Source organism: Vidua macroura, chromosome 1, assembly GCF_024509145.1.
Source record: "Vidua macroura isolate BioBank_ID:100142 chromosome 1, ASM2450914v1, whole genome shotgun sequence".
NCBI classification, from domain to species: Eukaryota; Metazoa; Chordata; class Aves; order Passeriformes; family Viduidae; genus Vidua; species Vidua macroura.
Window position 1 is genome coordinate 93,134,995 of NC_071571.1, and position 23,340 is coordinate 93,158,334.

Genomic DNA, 23,340 nt, shown 5'->3' on the forward strand with positions numbered 1-23,340 from the left:
TTTTAAAGAGGCTTTGTGATAGCGCAGATAATGGTAATTGCGTTTGAAGTAGTTGAGAACTCCAGTGGATAGCTGAGGGAGACAGGATTAAAGGCCAAGTTCTTCTATCAGAAATGCCATTAAATGAAAGCAGAATCACTGCGGTAATTTGCGGAATTTTAATTTGTGGAAACATGCTAGAACCAATAGTTTAAAATACATGAAGTGTTCACTGCCTTAAGGCCCCAGAGGGCTACTGGATCCCAGATAAACTGAAATATTAAAGAAAGAAGAGCCTGAAGAGGACAGAGCCATGACTGTATTAAGGGAATCAGTTCAAAGGCACCATGGAAACACTGGAATAAAAGTAAGCTCCAAGCTGTGAGTTGTCTTCAGGGATAAGGTTTAGATAGCAGATTATTCCTAGAGATAGCAGGACCTATACACTTTCTGCAGTGGGACTTTTCATGCTTATCTGCTCATTTGAATGAATCCTAGACAGCGTTTGAAGACTGCAGCTGTGAACTGGAGGCCCAGCTGGGTGTTCCAGAGTGGGTGAATGGCACAACAAAGAGCAAGACAGAATCAAGTGGCTTGAGGTGCCACGGTACAGCTGAGGCTCTGGCTCATCCCAAAATCCTCTGTCAGTGACATAATGCACCTGTTGCCATGACGTTTGTTTCAGTTTCTGGTAATCTTTTTTTTGTTTTGTTTTGTTTTGTTTTGTTTGTTTTTTGGTTTTTGTTTTGGTTGGTTGGCTGGTTAGGGTTTGGGTATTTTTCATGTATATATGTGTGTTTGCCTTTTCCTGAATTTCTCCCTGTCCAGCTCACTGAAGCCTGCTAAAGCTTTGCCCCTTTGCCTTTTAACATATCATGCAAACTAACTCTGAACCTTCTAGTAAGGGAAAGCAGACACACGTGAAAGCTATGACAAAAAAACAGGAAAATTGGTTAAGTCTATTGCTCTCAGAATCATATTCTCTCCTTTACCTTACTTTGGAGGTTCCTTGTTTGTCACTTTGCAAATACTGAGCAGATTATGGCAGGTTTGCTAGAACTAAACAGACACTGAGGAATGGAGGCATTCTACTTCATCTTCTGATTAGTACTCACATTACTTTGGTATCTAAGGGTCATAAAAGTAGGTTGAGGTGTCATTATGCTGAGTACTACACAACCAGAAAGACAGCTTTGCCTCAGTGCTTAAAATCTATATATAGGACAAGTGGCAGGAACTGGATACAGAGATGCAAACAAGGAAACAATAAAACAGTGTCAGCCACTAAATGGAAATTGGGAGGTAGAAATGAGAAATGCCTATTGTCAAGTTTTTGATGAAAAAAATCCAGTAACCTCAGATTAACTTCCAGGAGGGAAGAAAATTCATGGCATTTCTTGCATTGTTCACCCCAGTTATCTTGGCCCAATGCAGACACACAGGGGGAATCAGGTTTCTTTTACACAGAAGTCTGAGCCAGCTCTCATTTGTATCACTAAAAATAAAGATTAACTTCTGTGAAATTACTGAATTTATCCTAGTGTATAAACAGTCCAAGAGAAGGCAGAGTCTGGTCCTATATTATTTTTTATTGCCAGAATGCCTCGTTTTCCCAGTGCTATAAATCTATTTTATTGCCTTGTGTTATCCATGGCATTTATCCATTGACTGTGAAGCTAACAGTGAGATATATGAAAGTAGTGAAATGACTTAGGAGCTGCATTTCATCTCACAAATGAAAGGATTTTTCTGACAACTTCTCAGGTATTACATACAAGCCATTAGAACTGCAGCACTAACACCTCATCACCTCAGCTTGTTTGAGAAGACAAAAATCAATTTTCTGAACACGTGAAATACTGATTTTAAACACAGCAGTATGACTATTAACAAAATAATAGTTAATTAAATAGAAAATTAGTCTTTGCTCAGGTGAATTGCTTTTAGAATGAGCCACTCCCACAGCCTAGGTTACAGAAAATGATGACTACAATAACCATCTGATTCTTAAGCTTGTGATTGTCAGCAGAAATAAAATTTTTAATCTCTGCACACAATGTATTTAGGGACTTTAAGAACTAGGGGTTATGAAGTGTGTAATTTTTGTATTTCTAGAGGCTTTCTCATTTGCTATGGTCTATTAAATCACAATTTGTTTGGGGACATTTTACACTGATTATTTGGCAACTCTTTTCAGAAATCCAGCTATTTTGATCCAAAAAAATGTAGGCTGCCAAATTTGGGCTGGCAAAATTTCAGAACTGACACAACCCCAGAGCACAAAAAAGCCAGCTGAAATGTCCAGTACAAAATTTCTATCAGCTTTTGCTCATCTGTAGTGCAAAAGCAAACACCAACAAAGCCAAAAGGCTGTTAGGGTTGCATCCAGCCTGATCATTGCAAAAGTTACTTTGAAGTATTTTAGAATGCTGCTATCAGTTAGCAAACCAAGTGTGGAAGCATAATCATTTTATTAGAACTCCTACTCCTCTCCCTCCTACTTGAGAACTCTTTGCTCAGGGGTTCTGTGAGCCCCCTTCCATGCTATAAAGTTGTACCAGCTGACAGCTGACACACATAGGATAGATGATAGATGGATATTTCCCAGCAGTAGTCCTAGAGAATATTTGCCACTGTTGTTTTCTCTACTCTAGGCAGCTGTTTAAGCTAGCTTTTGCATTGCTAACAAGTACTGAGATTAAAATAGATCTTTAAAATAGCTCTTTCCTAAGGCTTCATAGAAACCTGTTGGCTGGATACTCTCACAATGACTCATTTCCACAACTCACACTTCCCACAAACATCTGTGAATCATAAAAAGCTTTAATGAATGTGGATAGCTCTGCAAAGAAACTACACATCATCTAGGTATGTATACTTCTTTTAACTCTGCTCTCAGCTGTTCCCTTTTTTGTGTTTCATTTTCTGCCAGGTTTTTATTTTAGACAGTGCAGATGAGAGGCTGTATTTTTTATATGTCTCTGCAGACCATGTCTGGCACAATTCTGGGGTGGAATGAATAACAAACCTTCCATTTCAAGGAACTGATTTGCAAGGATTGAGAACCAAGTCCAAATCTCTTCTTCCCATGTCATAGTTCTGGAACTTATCTTGTTTTGTACTCAGAGGGATTTTCATGCAATAAATAAAAAACAGATTACTGTAGCAGAAGAGGTAAAAAAAGGAAGATTAAGTTGAAATGAGAGAGCATGTACTTACCCAATTTCCTCACTATAATTAAAGCAGCCAAAATTGATTTCATTATTTCAGGAGCATTATTTTATTCTAGCAAAAATTTCTTCAGTAGATACTGAAGAAAGTAGATACTGCAGATGTTTTATTCTATATTTATGCTAAAAAATTAATATAAATTATACTTCACATAGTCAATATTAAGACAACTTAAAGTTCTCCCAAGGTCTAATTTAACTGTTACTCAGAAGTTATGAAGGTCAACATGGCAATCTTACCTGTGGATTAAAGAATCCTGTCATCCAGAACTGGTTTGGACGGCCATCCTGCAGCCAGCTGCTGAACTGCTGGTTTCGCTCAAGAAGCTCAGTAAACCAAAATCCTAAAGTAGTTGACTCCCAGGAAATCCTAAACCACAGTTTTGGAATTCTAGCATCATAAATATTATCTAAAGCATCTTGCAATTCTTCTGACATAATTATGGTTCCTGGAAGATAAGTAAAATGTTCAGAATTAACTTTCCCCTAGCTTTCAAAGGCAATTAAAACTTCCAAATGACATTCAAAATCTAATAAACCCTCTTTTGTTGTGTCTTAATTGAACACCTGTAGTGCTGCAGTCTTATCAGTTTGCAGTTAATTTGTTCAAAATTATAAGACTTTATTCAAAGCTAAAGGCGATAAGATGAATGATATTTCTTCTGTTGTTTTGATCAGAAACAAAGATATGTTTCTTAAACAACTTCTTCTCCCTCATACACATTATTTATATTCATTATATTCACAGTGTGTCTAGAATGTGATTAATCATTGAAAACTGTTTTATAAATTTTAATGGATCCTACATGCATGATCAATGATAGAGATACACTGTGTAACTCATCTATATCCTAAGCATGTACTGGCAGTGATTATATTCATGAAATTCACTATTACTAATGATAACTTTGTACATTTCCATTATCAAGATTCTCAATGGGAAAGCAGGAGGTAGAATAAAGCTAAAGGCAAGATTTTTTTTTTTTTGGCAGTGCGTACTCACGTATTCCATGCATAGTGCCGTTCTCTCCACTAAAATGTTGGCGTTTACTAACATAGTGATTTTTCAGTGACACTCACCATTCCATGTGCTAGAAATTCCTACCTTGTGTACCCTCAATAGTACTGAGATCTGGAACACAGCCATGCCTCAGGATGACTTCTCTGTTCCAGAAACTGGTTCTATTATTCTCTTACAGCAACTGGTCTGGTACCCCAACTTTGACTAAATATTCACATAAAACCAAAGTTCAATGTATCATCACACACACAGCTGCTGTAATTCCCACAAGGACAACATGATATACCAAACAGAATTAAGTGGCTTCCACCACAGAACTTGTAAAGGAAAGGGAAGTGGTCTGTGTAACTGCAAACAAAAACTACAATAGTCCATGCAAACATACCCATAAGGAAATGTGGCCTGTAAAAAGAAAGCATTTCAAATCCCTTCCTTCCACTGAGGTTGACAGGGTTTCAGTTGAGGGGAAGGAAAAGAGTATCCAGAAACCAAACACCAGCTTAATTTTGAAGAATACAACATTACAACCTAAACACTCCTTCTAGCAGCATGTGCAAATTTAGTGCATTTTACAATATATAAATGGCAAATAGGCCTTGATTTCTTCTAGCAGATAATGAGTGATCTGTTTCCATTTATATGCACCTCTTTTTGTGCAATAAATTATTTGAGAAAACCATTAACCTTTACCAAACTGTAAATATTAAAAAATACCACCTATCCTGCATTCTCTGCACTTGCTTTGTAGTCAGGCTCAGAATCACATTCTGGGGTAGCTAAGAGACTTTTACAACACAGTTAATAAACCTACTCTTTGGATATTAATCTTCTCTAATATATAACCAAGAGAACCAACATTTAAGAAAGAAGCCACTCCATGTCTACTCCACTTTGCTTAGAAAAACATAGTATTACACCATACACTTTATTCACCTTTCAGAGACAGAAGAAGTGAGGGGAAAAGTCTTGCAATGCATGTTGGTTTCAACTTCAGAGCAACCATACTGAGGGCACAAAACAACTGAGAAGCATCCTGGTTTAGCCTTGGGAATCACTACCATTGAATTGAGAAAGAAAAAAACTCTTTCATCTCTGGTTATTCCTTGTTTTCAGGCTGATACATTCAACTTTCTCCTTTCTTTCTCTATTCTTCTGGGCAGGCTGGAGCTTTTCAAATTGGGAGATACAACCAGTCTCTACCCCGAAGCATTGTGAAATCCCTTAGGATGTCTGCCTGCTATGACTCAGAGCAGCTGTTGAGACTGTTAAGCCAGAGAGTTCTTGAGGATGAGGTATGTTCAGAGCTCAGGCTGTGCCCGTATATCTGCATAAATATTCCTAGTGAGTGGGTGTCATCTCTGGCAGTAGGCATCCAGTGCTTGAATTTCAGCACTAAATGGCATCTGTGGGTGTTGGGATGCATTCCTGCAGCCAAAATAGTCTGATAAAAATAAAAATAATTAACAAAATAAAATAATTGTCAAAAATAAAAGTACCATAGGAGAAAAATCATGCCATCTTTCTGGACAAAATTGATAAAAGTGTTTGAAAAACTATCTTTGATAAATTGAATGAGTAGTACAATGTCATAGGCTTCTCATATTTAACTTCTGGGAACCTCAGAGCACTGTACTATATGAAGAGACTGAACGTCCTATGAACTTAACATGACAGGCTCAAATGTTCTATGAATCAGACAGGCCAACTGTTTATAACTTGGTTATTTTGGGGGTTACTCCATGGTATTCCCTTTCTTGAATGGAATAAAGGCCATCCAAAAATGACTGATGAAGGGTCAGGTCAGTTAAAGAAAAGAATACTCCATACTTCCATACTTCCATACTTTAAAAATAATATCTACTATAGCCATACTGTTTGTACAGTATACACAGTTTGGAAATTAGGATTCCCCTTTTTGATTGCCCTACATTTATACCATCTCCCTTCTAAACCACTTCTAAATCTATCCTATTGCTGAGGGGTGAATAACCCAAATAAAGGTCCTCAGTTCTGATGATAACTAGTTTTTATTGATAATTAAAGTAAATAGTCTGTTCTTTTAAAGTGATCTGGTTTTAGGGTATCCAGTCAATAGATATAATGCTTTGAATAGACTATATGAGGAGCTTGTATTATTTCTTGGAGTTGACCCTTTTCACTACCATACCTCTCACAAATTGAATCTGAAAACTGTGGAATTTGTAAAATTTGGATCTGTTAAGAATTTCACATTTATGAAAGTGTCTATCTGGACTAGGAAACTTGTACAGCTCATTTAAATGAGTAGCTAAAGTTAGGAACAAAGGAAGGATCTTAAATTCTAGCATGAACCAAAAAAAGCCTTGGTCCACTGACTGATTCTCTTCCCACAGGCACAGATGTAAATCAAAAATAACAAGAATAATTATGTAGGATATAAATGAAATGAGAAAAAGCTACTTTCTCCATCAAGTACAATTTGCCAATAGCTGATATCATTATAATAAAATTGGAGACTAGCCCTGGAGGACAATACTTGCTAGACACTGCATCTGTTAAGCTAGCCTGAAGAGTACATAGAGAAAAAAGCTCAGTGAAAGCATCAATCCATTATTGACTGCCCCAATTCCCAACCCCAGAAGATGACCTTTTCAGCCTTTAATTCCCATTCAAGTTTACCTCCCAAACAACCTGCTTCGTTCTTGAAGCAGTCACACCTTGCCTCCACCACCAAGCCCCAACTCCCTCTTCTTTGCTGAACATGTTGAAAAGAAAATACCAACTTGTTTATAACTTCCTAAGTTTTCCTCTCTTTCTGCTTTATGGCAACAGCTAACAATTGCCTGTGTTTTCTCCAAAGTTTTTTTAATTATTCCACCCAAAGGCACAAGGTATAAAAGCTAATCTATGCTTTCCTATACCTAAAACTATATTTTTTTTTTTTATTTTGCAAGATTTAGTATGGTTCTGTTGGCTCTGTGACCACCACTCCTGTGCTGATTAAAGTTGACTTCTTTGCTTCAGGCAGTTCTTTGGGTATTTTCCTCTTTCTTCACTTTCAGTACTTGCACATTTAAGCATTCGGAGGTAATTCCCAGGAAGTTCTCAGAAGCTCATTGAAGCTGTTTTCATCCCAAGGCCCCTCAAAAGTTTGTCACTTTCTTTTCCTCCAACTCTAAAACAGGAAGAGTAAAATAGGCAGCCAAGACCTGCAATGCTCAACACTCTCCATGCTTTATTTGTAGACTGGTATTCCCTCCAGCTGCATCTATCCTTTGCCCCTGCTCTGTTTTCTCTTTGTTTCCCACCTTTCTTTTCTGGTGCAGAATCCTTTGATTCAATTCTTCAAGTTAGGAGAGATGAGAGGGACTAAGAAACTTGAGTAGCATGCAATTTTTCATATAGAAGAGTACAATAATCCTAGATTGTCTTCAATAGCTAAATCCTTCAGTCAGAAAGATGGTAATTTGAAAGTAACCTTGGAAATTGTTATGAAAATTTACCATCTCCAGTACTAAATGCTCTTGGCTGAAGAGTCCTTTCCATCAAAAGACTGAAAATGAAAAGTTTAAAGCAGTAATTTGAAGATGAAAGTCCACACAAAACTCTACAAAAAAGTAATACAAATCACTAGCCTGAGCTAGAGCAATACAACAGGCAGATAAACTCTATTCTGCAGTCTGTCCTTAATGTGCAGTGTGTGTTTCTAAACAGTTGTCCTGGCCAGCATCATGACAAACATATGTAACACCTATTAAGAAGTTCAGAAATTATGTGCCACACTGTGAAAGACAACAGGAGGCATTCTGGCATTCTTATCAGAATGAGGATTAAATAATGGATGAGAGCTGCTGAGCTAAGAGTAACTACACCACAAGACATACTAGACTCATCCCCTTCATTCCTCAAATGATCTCCCCATTGCTACATTCCATTAATGTCTTTACTGAGTGCTCTTAATTATTTTCAAATAAAATCCTCATTCAAAAGTGATGAATCCCTACAAGCCTCACACACACACATATATGTACCCACAGTACAACTTAGTAAGGTAAGAGCCCAAGATCTTTCAATTCAAACTTTTATTACCATTGTCAGCAAGCCAAACTAAAACTGTGTTAGTGTTAGCAGTCTTACACCATTACGAATCAAAATAGAATTTAGCCAGACATGGGCAATGAGTCCATACCTCTTCTTTTCATAGGAAATTACTTTTCCTGTGCACTCTGGCAAGACTAGTTTCCTGTGCTTCACTTTTTTCACCATGTAGATTAAAATAAATTACCAGCTACCTCTTTTGACTCTTTTAGACTTCATTTATATCCCTCTTATAAGGTGCTACATACAATGAACAGAAATTCCTTTCAGCATCATGATACAAATGGTACTTTCAATCTCATGGTATTCTGAGTTGGAAAAAAGTAGTGAATTTTTATCTTGGGCTTCACTCATGAGCTTGTGTAAATGACATAAAAATCCTACACAACTCCTATAACATGTGTAGAATTACATTGCCATAGAACTGCTGCATTTTCAGGAAATGTGTTATCAGGAAAGGACTGACCTCTCCTAACTCTGCAAATACTGTACAAATAGCAGTGGGAGTTCTGCGATCATGGGGCACATATATGACATGAAAGGATAAAAAAATCCAAGGTTTCTCAGATGTTCTTCACTTGTTCATGAAGTAGGCAATTTAGGCAGCTGCCAAGGATTTGTTTGAAAACACAAAGCTGTAAGGTACTAGAAACCAGAACCAAGTGGATGCAGTTTTATGACCAAAGTAAAACCTAGATATAAGTAATGAGTTAAGCATTTTTTTGTTTCACAAGAAGCCCTTAAACGCAATGTTAAGTGGGTTAAAAAGAATAAGGATTAAAATCAAACTAAAAGCTGTGCTTATTTCCATTGCAAAGGATTCAATACCCACTTTCAGTGCTACTACAAGTATGCCCTACTTCATTCATGGAAAACACTCCCACAGAATCTCTCTTCTCACTTTCTTCACCAAGAGAAGATATCAAAATGGTAATCAAAAATTACCACTCTTATTCAGTGTATGGAGAAATAAAGACAACCCCACAAAATCTCATAGACAGGCCACATTCAGAAAAACTCAAACAAACTCTAAATGGCTAGCTGTAACTGGATCATTAGATTTTATTGCATTTAGTGACACTATCTTCATTAGTGGGAGAGGGGCTTTGAAGTACCCACTTCATAATAAAGAGTGGGGGACTAGTATTCTGTGCTAGAGGCCTCTACACAGGAACTCTACAGCTTGGGTACTGCCCTACAAAGAATGGTCATTTTCTGACGGGGGCTCAAGATCTGCTGCTCATAACCCATTAAGATGTGTCATTTTTGGTGCAAACCCAATGTCTTACTTCTCCCTGTCTCTGAAAAGATTTCTCTGTTTGGAACATGGCTTCTATTTAGGGCACTCAAGAGGACAACCATCACTGCTGTGTTCTGATTTATGGTGAAGCTCTGTATTATGCCAACTGTGAAATAAACTCTGGGCAATCAATAAGTAATTAAAGCAGAAGTAATAGTTGGGACATAAGTGAGAGTACAAAGTGCAGCTACAATCTAATTACTACCATTTGATCCAGAAAAAGTATCCCTCTGGGCAGCAAAATTTATTGGTGGAGATGCAAGCTTCTGGGGCATATTTGCCGACAAACATGTTGGACACATGCTGAGCATCCTCACCCCTCCCAAAAGCTGAACTGCTTAATCTGCCCTCTGGACAGAGGGACAAAACTGTGTCTGCAAATTCCTTTCACATTCCTCATGTTCAGCTGCACATGGACTCTCCCTGAGGAGGACTTTACATTACCTCAAATTACCTCAAAAGCCCCTGAGGAGGGCTTTACATTACCTTGGCGAGCAACATCAAAATAACAAGGTCCATCCATTCACATCCAAACTGCAGAATCAGTTATTCAGATTTCCTTTCATAATCTAAAGACACACTACATTCTTAAACACCAAATTTATTTGAAACTTTAGGTCTGCTTAAAGTGGGTCCTGGGACCTTAACAGGTATGTGAAACCAGAGCCAGATACATGAACAGGGCAGATGTCAAAAATTACATTACCTGTTTGAGCAGGCACATCAGTTTACCTCATTGTAAAGAAAATGAAGCACCTCAGATGACCTGAGATGGCAGTTGACTAGTTTTGGGAAAGAATCTAGTATGAGACAGTCTGGGGTTTTCCCTTTTGCTAAGAAAGAGTGCCTAAATGTTCTTTCCATCCCCTAATTAACAGTCCACCACATGCACTTGATATAGCATCAACATGCCAGAAGCCATTAATTGTTATTGTTAACTATACATCCAATTTTGTTTTCAGAGCAATTTTTCACTATATTTAACTTGTCTGTCCATAAGAAATTATGTTTTAGAGAATTGCATGGAAGTTACAGCATTAACTTGATTAAACATCTGGCAGGGGACTGTGCCCACTGTGGAACTGAATGTGAAGTGCAAATAAATTATGTTACTCATCCACCCCTCTGCAGAATATTATACATATGGAGAATTTAAATATATCTATCACAATCAAGGAAAGATTAACACTTTCTTGGATGGAAAATATTCCTTTTATATACTTGAAAAGGGACTCTATTCACATATAAAACGGAACTTTCAGCTCAGGAAGAGAGGAAGACTGTTTCTTCCAGCTTGATCTTTGCATATGTTATTACAGGATATGAAAGATTATTAGCCTTGGGCACATCTTACCTAGATTCAGATTATAGGCATGAGGTTTCTGAAGCATGTCTTGTTGCCTTAGTGTATCATACAAATGATAGGAAAAAAAAATCCCTTTTGATCCTTATGTAATAAAAATACAAATTAAAAAATAATCCCCCCTCAGGAAAGACACTGTCAGAACACCAGTAAGACAGATTACCATCAGCTATGTCAGAAGGGACTAATTCTGAGGCGTTCTGACCTGCTCCCTGTGAGGACAGTTTGCTCTGTCAGATAATTTCTGTCTCTCTGCTAGAGAACAGCCGACTTGGGTGAGAGCTTTACCAGTGGAATCTACCCATTCCTGCTTCATTTTAATTTGTTAATTCAAGAAGCTTGGCTGAGCAACAGTACACTTTCCTTCCTGGGTATTTCAACTCTTGCAAAAGAGGAAGCAAAATAGGAAATGAAAACAAAAAGCAGATGGCAACATCATTATCCCTTCTTTTTCCTCACTCTTTTTCTGATCAAATTTTCCATCTGCTTCTAGTTGCCTCTACTCTTATTTTTTTAAACTTCATTCACCATTGCTCACTTTCAGCCAAATACTCCTGTCCCTGAGAGATAGAGAGTGTGTTTCCTGCCTTCTGTGAAGCCTAAATGAAGAACTGTCTCTCTCTCCCTTTTGATTGACATTGCCACTCAGTTCAGCTTCCATTTAGAGACATGCCATTTGGTATAACTAGTTTCACAAATGTGTCAAATTTCACCTTAAATTAGAGTCTTTATCACCTTGCCTCCTAAGTTCCCTGTCTCTCAATTACTTAGCAGCAACCCTTCTACCTTGTTCTATGTCATTATGTCTCAGCTTAATTTCTTACATAACTCTGGTACACAGCCCATGGACTTTTTCATGTAATTCAGCTCCTCTGAGCTCTGTAGGATCCTAGAGAGAAACACAGAAGTGAAGTAGTGCTGAGGGACAAGAACTGCAATACTGGAGAAGATGCATGCAGGATAAATTTAGGTGGAATGCCCTTAGAAATGCAATCAGGAGATTTTAAGGGCTAGAATTAGTGGTCATATGATAAAGACAGAGAAAAACAGAAAAACAGTGTGAGGGAGGGAACAAAAGAGAAAGTAAGGAAACGAGGAGAAATGTTTATTTAGTTATATGGTATAAGCAACTGCTAGTAATAAATATTGCACCTTAATTACAATGTTTGATATTGCAGCTTACCATCAATAGCCAATTTAAGATCAGTCAGTGTAGTTCGAACTCTGGATATAACAAGTTGCATCCGGTCAATTTCTTGACGAAGAAATATGTTTATTGGCTGAAAAGCTCCCATCTTTTGAAGTTGTGCTTTCACCTAAAACAGAATAGTGCAATGATTATAAAATTTAATTTCCTGTTTGCCATGCAATAATTTTTGAAAGTAAAAACATTTTCAGAAAAGAAACATTTTAGTAACAGATGGCCATTCAAGTCCTGAGCCAACTGTAAGATTTAGCACACTGTGACTCATTAGCTTACCAGAATGAGCTCCTCCATCATTCTAAGAAGGGAAAGTTCCCTCTTTTTGAAGGGACACAGCAGTTCCTTCTGTCCTTGTTAGGCTGCAGGGTCTTAGATCTTAAAATTTAAAAACCCACATGCTATACAAAAGTACTGTTTGATGGTAACTTCTTTGTATTTCCAAATTGTGCTGGGTGAACTTTCTCACCCTTCCTTGCCCTGCTGAGCTGAAATAATGCAACAAATGGAGTTCCACTTCACAAGAACAATGATATGTAAAAGCCGCTACTTTCAGAAGCATGTGATTTGTTCATAAGACAAGATGCTCATGGATACATTGCTAGAGAGGCAAGATTGCCAGAAATAATACAGATGCCACAGAAATCTGTTACACCATTATGTGCACCATTTTGCAAGTAGAAGCCTTTGGCCTTTTTAGTTTTCAAGGTTAATAGTTTCTCCCAAATTCAACAGAGCATATTTTCAAAAGAGAATCAGTTGCCTGTGTTGATTAAGGACATGTCATAATGACAGTAGCAATAGCATTCCCTGTCATGCTTTTGCATATGATGTGTATGGAATGTGCTTCAGACATGCACTACATGTTCCATGTATATCAAAGTTCACTGTGCATGAGAGAGGGTTTAATGGCACCTGCAAAAATCATGGTGCCTCTAGCCCACATAGTACCAGAATTCCTGATTTTTCAGACTTTCAGGAGTTGTTCCCCACTTTTAGAAAGCCAATGCCTCATACATCTCAATATATACATTATTATGTATACTATACATTTTATACAAATAATAAATATTAGTAAATATTTAATTATTACCATGAATAGCAAATTTCTGCAAGATGAATATCATACAGCAGATGAATAGTTATAATCACTAGTATAAATATACAAATGCTTTGGCAATTTCCAAATCTTAAATTTCAACTCCAAGCCAAATAAAATACTCTTTCTCAACTTTTTATGCTATCCTCCTTGGGAGACAGCTATCAGCAAGGTTATACATCATATTTTAATCACAAGGACCCATGGGTTTGTCAGACAGAATGTCCAAGAAATAGGTGCCAGCCAGTTATGCTAATGCTTTGCAGTGTGACAGTACATTTTACAGACTGAGTTAATGCATCCTGCCTGTGAAAGAGAAAAAAAAATACTTAAACCAGCTATCATAGACTAGAGCTGAGGCAATAAAGTTTTTGGGTAATCCACACAATTAAGTATTCTGACTATTTTATACAAAATCCAGGGAAAACTTCTGCTTTCTGAAAAATTCACAGGAATTGGTAATTTTTCTCCTTGACAAAAAGTAAAAACATTTAATTTATTTTTTTCGGAATACTAAGTCTAGTGTATACCACTAATAAGAAAGGAATTATACAGAATATAGTCTATGCATTTTTCCCTTTAAATAAGAAATACTGTTTTTATTTCTAGTCTACAAAGCATGTATTCTTTTTGGGGATTATTTAGAGGAGTAATTCTCCCATTTGAGGAAAAATCGGATGGAAGATGTTATTAAAGGGGTTATTTTCCAAAATATTAATATTTATGACTCTACAAAGAGGACATGAAATAAAGATTCTAAAATATTACTGTGCTGATAATTGTACAATTTAACTAGTGAATTATCAGAACTAACAAAATCTTCTGATTTACTTTAATGTACCTACAAAAATACCTATAATGTTTTGAATAATGGAAGCAAACAATAAAGCAGAAATTTGCTAACCCAACCTAGATATGCTCAGAACACTCAGTCTGGAGCACCAAGCATAACCAGATATCAAAACTGAAAAAAAAACCTCCATACTTCTTATTTTATTGTATACAAATCAATCCTGATCTATGGTGAGATTTACTGAGTATAACACAGTGCATTTCTTGGAAACCTTGCTGCTAAGATTCATTTCAAATACAAGCACTGAAGTATGACTAACTAGGTTTGTATTAGAATTCTTCTTATCAAGCAATCAGATAACTTACATCCAAGGCTGTATTTATTATGACATACAGATATGGCTACTGACTCTCAGGGAAAAAACCTCAAAAGATTAAACTCATTAACCAAAATAGCTTTTCTGAGATTAATATACTAATTCCATAAAGCCCACTTAAAACATCCCCTTTTCATTATGCAAACAGCTATCATCCAACATAAAACAATGTGATTTAAGAAAGGAGTGACTAAAATCATAATCTTAATAGCTTTGTCTACATGATTTTGCAATGCATAGCTCTACTGTGTCAGATTCCTTTATGCATATTTCTTAACTGTCCTCAGGTCACCAGTTTCTTTGTCAGCACATACTTTATAGGACTAGCAGTAGAAAAGTAGTTGCTGAACTCATGCCATGATCATTGATCAAGTTACTGTAGTAGTGACTGCCTATGGTTTTCAGTAAATGCCATTTTTTTAATCAGACTTAGTTACTTGCTACATTCCTTGTCAGCAGAAATGGGAAGTCCATCACTCTGTAGATGGATAAGCCAAAGCTCTTTTCAAGGGATGTCAAGGACCTCTTCCTTGCTGCACATAAGGAAACAGACAGTAAAATACGTAGAAAATAGAAGAAGCTCTAGAGTTGGATGACCAACATATCTGATAGTGTTGACAAGTAAACCAGAGACACATTACAGAAAAATCTATGTCAGTGTTTCAGTTCAGATCCTAATTTTTTTTTTTTTTTTTTTTTTGTGATAGCGAAAACCCAGCCCTGAAAACTAGACTCCAGGCACACAAGGTCTTAGCTTCAAATTAAACTAACCCAAAAGGTGTGCTTCAGAGACTCTAAGGTACTTCAATTACTAATGGGTTTAGCCTACAGGCCCAGACTAGAGTTAGACCAAGGCAAATTCCTCAGCAAAACATCTAATGAAGGCCTGGGATTCTCGGAGAAATTCCTATTTCCATGCAGTGCTTGCTAATGTAGCCATAGCTTTAGAGGAATTACAGCTAAATCAATACTACAGAAAATATTTAAGGAAAAAAACAGCTGCTACTTGGTATTCCCTAGAAAGCTGTTTTTCAAGATGCAAGGATCATTTTAATTATAAACTTCTCTGTGTGACAGGCTGACATTTATTCTTGCACCTGTCTTCACTCACATGGACTCACTGGACCTAATCATTTTACCACTAATCTCTCTGCAACCTGCAAGGTGAGACCCAGAAGCAAAAAGGTTCATGAAAGCAGAATTCTTACTCAGAGAGAAATGAGGACAGTTTTAGGTCAGGAGGAAGGTTTATTTTGCTTTTCCACGACCTGTGTCAAACCACAGGCTGAGAAAGCATGCAAAGGAGACTTGTTTTGTTTCTACTCTTTTGGGTAAGTTACTTGACTAGTGAGAAGCATAACAAGAACACAACAACAAAAGAAGCAACATATATCACGGGGCAAAATGGTTGCCCCGTTTTGAAAGTTGTTGAGACTGAAGTCATTGCTAAAGGCTAATAATTGAGAAATGAAGGCGTCTCTGTGACAGCCTGAAATTTCTCTGGATTCACAATGTATCACGAGAAAATACAATCCAGAGCTCTGAATGTCAGCAAATAATTGGTTTTGGTACCATCTGTCCCTAACCCAGTCTGTTGGGGTTGTAGCTCTGTGCAAATTCAATCCACATTTTCTAAAGGGAGCCACAAGAACTGATCAAAGGTAGCAAAGGCATCTGCCACTTTCCCTGAAGAGAATTTGCTTTTAATTACCTTCATTGTTTCCAAAAAATTTTGCTCCTTTTCTCCACTGATAGTATCTTTGTACCTAGGTTTTCAAAGACTAACTAACACGTCACGGCATTACTGGAGCACAATATTATTCTAAAAGCAAACCCAAGCTGCACTGCTAGGACTAATGAATATTGCTCTTTTTACTGATCTTTTCCAATAAGGCATGCATATAAACTATTTTTCTGGACACATTCCCTCAGTCTTTTACAATTTAGGTTCTTTGTTTTATTTGTTTCAGATTTATTAAACTGATTAGTATGTACATTGTATGTAACAATGTCCTGAATGACCAAATGTTGACTTAAATTGACAAATAACAGAACCCATTTCATTTCCTTTTCTTTTTTTTCAGACATTGCAGGAAGTAATTACATAATCCATTTCACTCCTTATACTTGCAAGCATAATTTCATTTGCTGTATTGTAGCTTCTGCCAAACTGTTGCTTCTTCCCTCAGAGAATACCTAAACTCTCCCTTCGTTTCTGCTCTTATTGATTAAATTCTTTGTTATTCTAGTGAGCATGATATTATTTTTCTTTTTTTTGAATTTTAGTAATTTGGGTTGGGGCTTTTTTCAGTTTATGCAAACTTGCATTTAAAAACTTAGCTTTCTTTACAGTTCACTCCACCCATATCCATGCTTTCTAACAGGTTCCAGAATAATGGAGTGACAGTTCATATGAGAAACACATTTGATATAAATTTTTTTGCTTATTGTGTAGATGTGGCCACACTCCTGGCACATAAGCAACACATAATACGTGGAACTAGGCACAAATGGCAGGAAAGGGAAATTCCCCTACAACAAAGAAAGAATTTGTAAAGACCAAATCAAGTTCTAAGATGTAGAGAATGAGACAAGTTCTAAAATGTAGAGGAAGAGACAAAGGGTAAATTCACTAAGCAGACTGAAGAAAGAAATATTGAAAAATCAGGGTCCAGAAGAAACAACGCCAAATCTCATAACACTACAGAAGTAAAATCTGTATACATTGTAGTGCAGCTGAGACAGCCAAGGAAATATACAGAGGAATACATTATTAGCAATAAAAAACTCTTGGAAAATGAACAATGGAGATTCTCTACATGGTCAGAGCAAAGGAATGACTACCATGCTGCAGAAACTAAGCATAATTTTTGAATGTTTCTGCGGAAAAGTACCGTGTTGTCCATCAGTAGTGCAGACTGAAAAAAAGGCACGTAAATAAAGTGGTATGATTAATCAAAGTGAAGTGTAATTCACAGAGAAAGATGCACAGAGCTTTAGACAACTAGATATCCCCAGAAAGAGGTGGTATCTACACTTACTGAACTCAGAATGCATCAACAAGAAATACAGAAGAAAAAAGTAGATCCACCACCACATCCTCTGTACAAACTCAAATCTCCTTGGTTGAATCATAATAGGACAGCTATCAAGCAAATTAAAGCAAAATAAGTTTCCTTTGAAGCTCATAGAAGACGTACTGAAGCAAAGAAATGTAAATTCTGAGCATCATTGCAATGACGACTCTTTATTAGAAGAAAAATCCCTCGTGTATGATTGGCAGATCATGAGAAAAGATAATAGTTTGTCATACTGCTTGATGATGAGAGTGAAAGAGCAATGAAAACAATTGGTGGTGATTTTTTTTAAATACAGACACATGAAACAGTATGTATTATATACAAATACAAATATAGCAGTAAAACAAAGAGAGACAAGTCAAGAATGAAGGACAGAACATCTGAAATAACCCTTTCAGACCCTTTTCTCTTAACTACTATCCCTGGTTCCAAAACTGATGGTCTCCAAAGCTAAGATTTGATGAAGTGTCTTAAAAGGGGAGGCATCCCCTACATGTGGTGTGTGTGCATAACCTCAGTGAAGAAACCAAGAAGGAAAGAAAGTGAATAAGCCTAAGATTAAGCAGAAGAAATGCCAGAGAAAAGAAGTTTAATCCAAAATGAAATTTGGATTAAACAACTGTGTGTGCATTTTACATGACTAAAAGGTACTGCACAGATTTCCCAGGGGTAAAACCTGAAGTTAAGACTACCCTGTGGTTGCAATGCAAAGTGCAGTAAGTGCTATTGATGTTTTCTAAGCATTACAAATTCTTCAAGAGGAAAAAAGTTGTCAGCTTAACAAGGGAATGAAGAAATAGTCCTTGGAGGATTTAGCAAGTATATTGTAAAAACTTAGCTCAATACACATATCACAAATATGGCAAAAGCATACATGCTATCCAGGTATGCAGCATTTTACTGCTACTGTAAATTGAAAAAAAATTAAGGAGCTGAATGAAACTAGAAGAATCTAGTTCCATAAAAAAGCTTTATTCTGATTGCAAAGATGAGGGAAGAGGACTGAGAACAATTTAAGGTGTAAATGATAGTTGAAGATCCAACATGAAAATTATTACATTTATTAAATTATGAATTATTATTACACTTACTAGATTTAATTTTCTTTTCTATTTCTAATATTTATTCACTATTTAATAATAATATGAAAACTAGAAAACTGACTCCATTCTTAATCAAATTCTACCAAAAATTATGTATATACTGTCATTAAGACTCATTCAATAAGAGGGTGACAAAAAGGAGAGATGCAAGCAGGAATGGATGGAAAAAGAACAATATGGAGATAGATGGCAGGAAACATCACCAAAAAATGATGCAGACCATAAGTAGCTTCACAATAGGGGAATGAAAAGAGAAGTTCCAAGTTGAATTATGACAGTACAAAAGTGGCTATTTATACAAGACATATTCAATCTGAGATTAATAGTAGAAGGGAAGACAGGAAATACTGCTGGGTCCCTAAGACAATTAGTTGTTACTTAGGTGGACATTCTAAGTTAGCCAGGGAAGAAAATAAAGCATGCATTGCAAGTTGTAATTCATACTGAGCATTTTACCAGCTTGAACTACAATCAGGGGCGGGGGGGGGGGGGGGGGGGATGGGGAAGGCACTATCAATGCAAAACAGAACTGTAAAGAATAAAATCATGGAAATTAGGGGTTTTAAACATTTACTGTTCATGAAACATTTGTTAAGACAGCAGAACCTACTTATAAACTGATGCAAGAGCCTCTAAGTTGGATTTTTCCATTTAATGGGCCTGTTAATTAAAAATGCAAGAAAAGGTTGACAAAGATACCTCTTATGGCTCAGACCCAAAAAAATCTGGAGCATTAAAAGGTCAGTGATAAAATTCACTCTTCATCATGGTGGTGTCCTAATGGGAGTAGGAAAATTGAATGCTGTAACCACTATAGGATCACCAGTCCCTCAGAAAGAGACGGCAGGCTATTTCTGTAAGCTACTAAGGAAAGCAAGAACTTTCTGAAGCCTTTAATAGGTCTTCTGAGTCAAGGTGATTGATTGAATAAACTGTGGCATTTGAAATATATGTTTGCAACATAGGAATTTTTTAGATAATAGACCAAAACAGACTTATAAACATCTATGCATAATTTTAGGATCTTTTTAAAACACATGCCACTGAAATTTAAGAAGCACAATAAAACTTATAAAACACAAATGTATATACATGCATACATAAAACATCTGTTTTATAAAGTAGCACATACCTCATGAGGGTTATAATCTGGAGGTAACTTCTCTAGCATCTCATCAGCAAGACGCTGCACCACTGCTTCCCGGGTTTCTCCCCCTCTAGTACTGCTGTCTTTGGGCTGGATGCTCATTATGGTACTGAATGTCTCATTAGACAGGTTGGTCTGGTAAGTTATATCTGCATTAGGATGAAGTCCAAATACCTTAAAGTAAAAGGTATAAAAATTGGGGAGAAAAAGGTGATTTTTCTTCTAAAAGTATATACACGTTAGAATGCATGAAAATGGATAAACAAGGATGAAAATTCTCAGCTCCATAAAACAGTAGATGTGAACAGGCCAGTGGAAGTTCTTCCATTTAAATGGCCAAGGACCAAACTCAAATTGCACTAAAACATTAACATAGGCTGCATGTGCAATAGTGTTTTCATTCATGTCAGTGAAGGGCTTTTTAATTGATCTCATTATCCTCACATGGATCATGCTGTGGAATGCTATCAAGGGGTGAGAATGGATCCCTTTCCTCTGGTACAGACTAGAGCTTGTTGGAAATGTCATATGTGGACACTGACCCCTTAGCATTAGTTCTTTGTCTCTATGGGTCTATTGCTGTTGTACCAGCTCAAGTAGATGCCCCTAATTATCCAACCAGTCAACATTTCTAACACATTTTGTTTTACTCAGACTCTTAGGCTTATAAGGCATGTAGCATGGTGAATAAAATAAAGCCCACATCTGAAGTACCTAAAGATGGTAATGTATTTAGGATATTTTATGGTTTAGCTATTTTTGGTTGAAGCTTCCCTCTCCTTACTTTTCCTTCTCCTGAAACTGAATTATTTTAAGATACAGCTAGCACAGAATTACTGCAAAGCTGCCCTTTGTCTGAATGATAATAGCTTTTTCAGAAACTTCTACTGAAATATCAGTAAGTCTATAATTGTCAGATTGACAATTGCAACCCTTCTCCAGGAGGAATTGTATGTACTGTGATTTATTTCACTAGCCCTCATTTAATTATAGATATTACATATCTCTTACAAACTTTGAACCACTGATCCGTCAATGAGGAAGGCTTGCCCTCAAACTGAGCACAAAAGCCAAGCAATCTTCTGTTTCTCATTTTTCACATTTTTTCACATATTCACAGTTTTCCTATTTTACATTAGAATCAGTATATTGCAAGAAGGCACTTCTAGAAACCAGTATTTACATACTCTGAGGACAGAATTAAAAGGGCCATTTAATATTGTTATACTTGTAAATCTAGAACTCAGGGACCACGGATATAAGTGGCTGCACCATTGCCAAAGCCAGCAAAGCTGCAGTGATTTACACCACTTGGGAATCTTATCCACAGAACAGGACAAAGTACAGACCTAATACCACATTTGAGTGAGGGTGTGACTATAATAGCGTGCAGGTAGATTCCAGATAGGATTTAATGTTTTGCAAATAGTGGTTTAACAGAATGTTTAGAGCTGTAAAAAGCAAAAATACCAATGAAGTTTATTACACTCATATTCTGTGTGGAAGGAAATACACATTTGAAGATACGTTCTTTTCTGCTTTTGCTCTTGCACAGTGAGGGCTCATTTGTTTGGTTTTGCTCTAGCAGATTTTGTGCAACATTATAGCCCAAGTTAGCACCATGAAGAATATTTGCTATATCTGTGAATGGAGCCCTAGTCCAAGGGCTAACTTAAACATTGGAGCAATATTAACAAAGGCAGGGAGACATAGGAGACAGCTCTGGTCCTATGGTTTCATGCAAGTGATGCATAAAGAAGAAAGAAACCAGTGGATTTCTTGGACCAGTTTTCTGAATGTCCTGTATGTTAATCAAGGACCCAAATCTCTCATTCTTTTTGATACAAAATGTCTGGGAATGTTGTTTAAAAAGAGAATATTGGATTCTGTCTTTCAGGGTTTTCCAGCCTTATGAACCCTCAAAATCAATTGCTAAAGCTCTACACTCCTCTGAAATCACTCCTCTATCACCCACTCCTCAACTGGACAGGGGAGAAAAGTCACAAGAAAAAGTCCATGGTCTGAGGCAAGAACATGGAGAGATCAATCTCCAGTTATCATCACAGGCAAAACGGACTTGACTTGGGGAAATTAATTGAACTTATTACCAATCAAATCAGAGTAGGATCATGAGAAATAAAACCAAATCATAAAAATACCTTCCCTCTACCTGTCCCTTCTTCCCAGACTTAATGTCATTCCCAAATTTTCTACTTCCTCCCACAGGCGCACAGTGAGACAAGGAACAGGAAAAGGATTTGTGGTCAGTTTGTCACATACTGGCTCCAATTCCTTCCTCCTCAGGAGCAGGACACCTCCCACTCTACCCCTGCTCCAGCATAAGAGTCCTCCACAAATTTATCCATTGGGCTGCTCCACTGAACTGCTCCAATGTGAGTCTCTTCCACAGGGTGCACAGCTGCAGGAACAGACTGTTTCAGCATGGGTCACCTGTGGGGTCATAACCTTGGCCAGAAAATCTGCTCCATCATGGACTCCTCTCCCCATGAGGCCACAGATCTTGAAGGAACCTGTTCCAGCATGGACATGTTCCCACAGGGTCACAGCCTCCTTCAGGCATCCACCTGCTCCAGGGTGGGGTCCTCCATGGGCTGCAGGGGAATCTCTGCTCCGGCACCTGGAGCACCTTCCTGCCCCTCTGTCTGTAGAGCTGTTCCTCTCACATATTCCCACTCCTCTCTCTAACTGAAGGTTCATGTACAGCATTTTATCCTTCATAAATACATTATCCCAGTAGTGGGTCTGTCTTGGAGCTGTCTGACACTGGCCCTGTCGCACATGGGGGAAGCTTCTGCCAGCTTCTCACAGAAACCACTCCTTGGCCCCTCGCTACTGAAACCTTTCCATGCTAACCCAATACACTGAGTTCAACTGCCCTTCTCAGAAGACAGTGTTCATTCTGCTCAGAGGATGAAATTTCATCAAAGGAGCAAGGACACTGCAAGCAGGCCAATTCAGTTTTCTTAACTAAAAATGAAAAAGGAATGAATCAAGGATACACTGTTTGGACTAGCACAGGGTCTTTTGTGAAACGAAAGAGATTGGGAGATTAAAAGGTTAAAGGTTTTCATGAGCAATTTTGACAGATTTTAGAACGACAGAAGAAAGTCACAGCTTTCTTCCTAATGAGTAAAAATGTGAAGAACAAAAAGATGTTTGCATTCCTGGACTTGCTTCTATTTACATAAAAGCCAAAGGTAAAATTCCCCTACCTCAAATCATACATACAGATTTTTTTACAGGAATCAAAACACTTTAAAAATACATTGCAGCATTGTGAGATAGGTTCCCAAGTGCTTAAAAGAGCAGATCCATGAAAGCAGAACCTGAAATCTGATAGAGCCAAGGTTCATACACTGATAGGAACCACTTCATGAGCTGGGCTCAAATGGATCAAAGTGGTGCATTGTCATGTCTGCATTTACTCTCACCTGGAAAAGGTACATCATTGCTGGCACAAATACCTTTGCATTCTGGTTTCACAATCTTCAGATTCAGAACTTTCAAAGCTTATTTTATGACCTTGGAAACTTCTCACCCTCTCAGCCAT

At 37.3% G+C, this 23,340-nt stretch overlaps 1 protein-coding gene across 1 annotated transcript in view; it reads right to left on the reverse strand.

Moving 5' to 3' along the window:
• The window catches only part of LOC128805918 (dynein axonemal heavy chain 5-like), a 147,201-nt gene that overhangs the window by 3,591 nt on the left and 120,270 nt on the right, over positions 1-23,340 (reverse strand). Inside the window, exons 72-74 of the mRNA XM_053974941.1 lie at positions 19,755-19,943; positions 12,154-12,286; positions 3,450-3,658 (exon numbers count right to left, since the gene is read on the reverse strand). Of these exons, the coding sequence (XP_053830916.1) occupies positions 3,450-3,658; positions 12,154-12,286; positions 19,755-19,943 (531 nt within the window). The remainder of the gene's footprint in view (positions 1-3,449; positions 3,659-12,153; positions 12,287-19,754; positions 19,944-23,340) is intronic.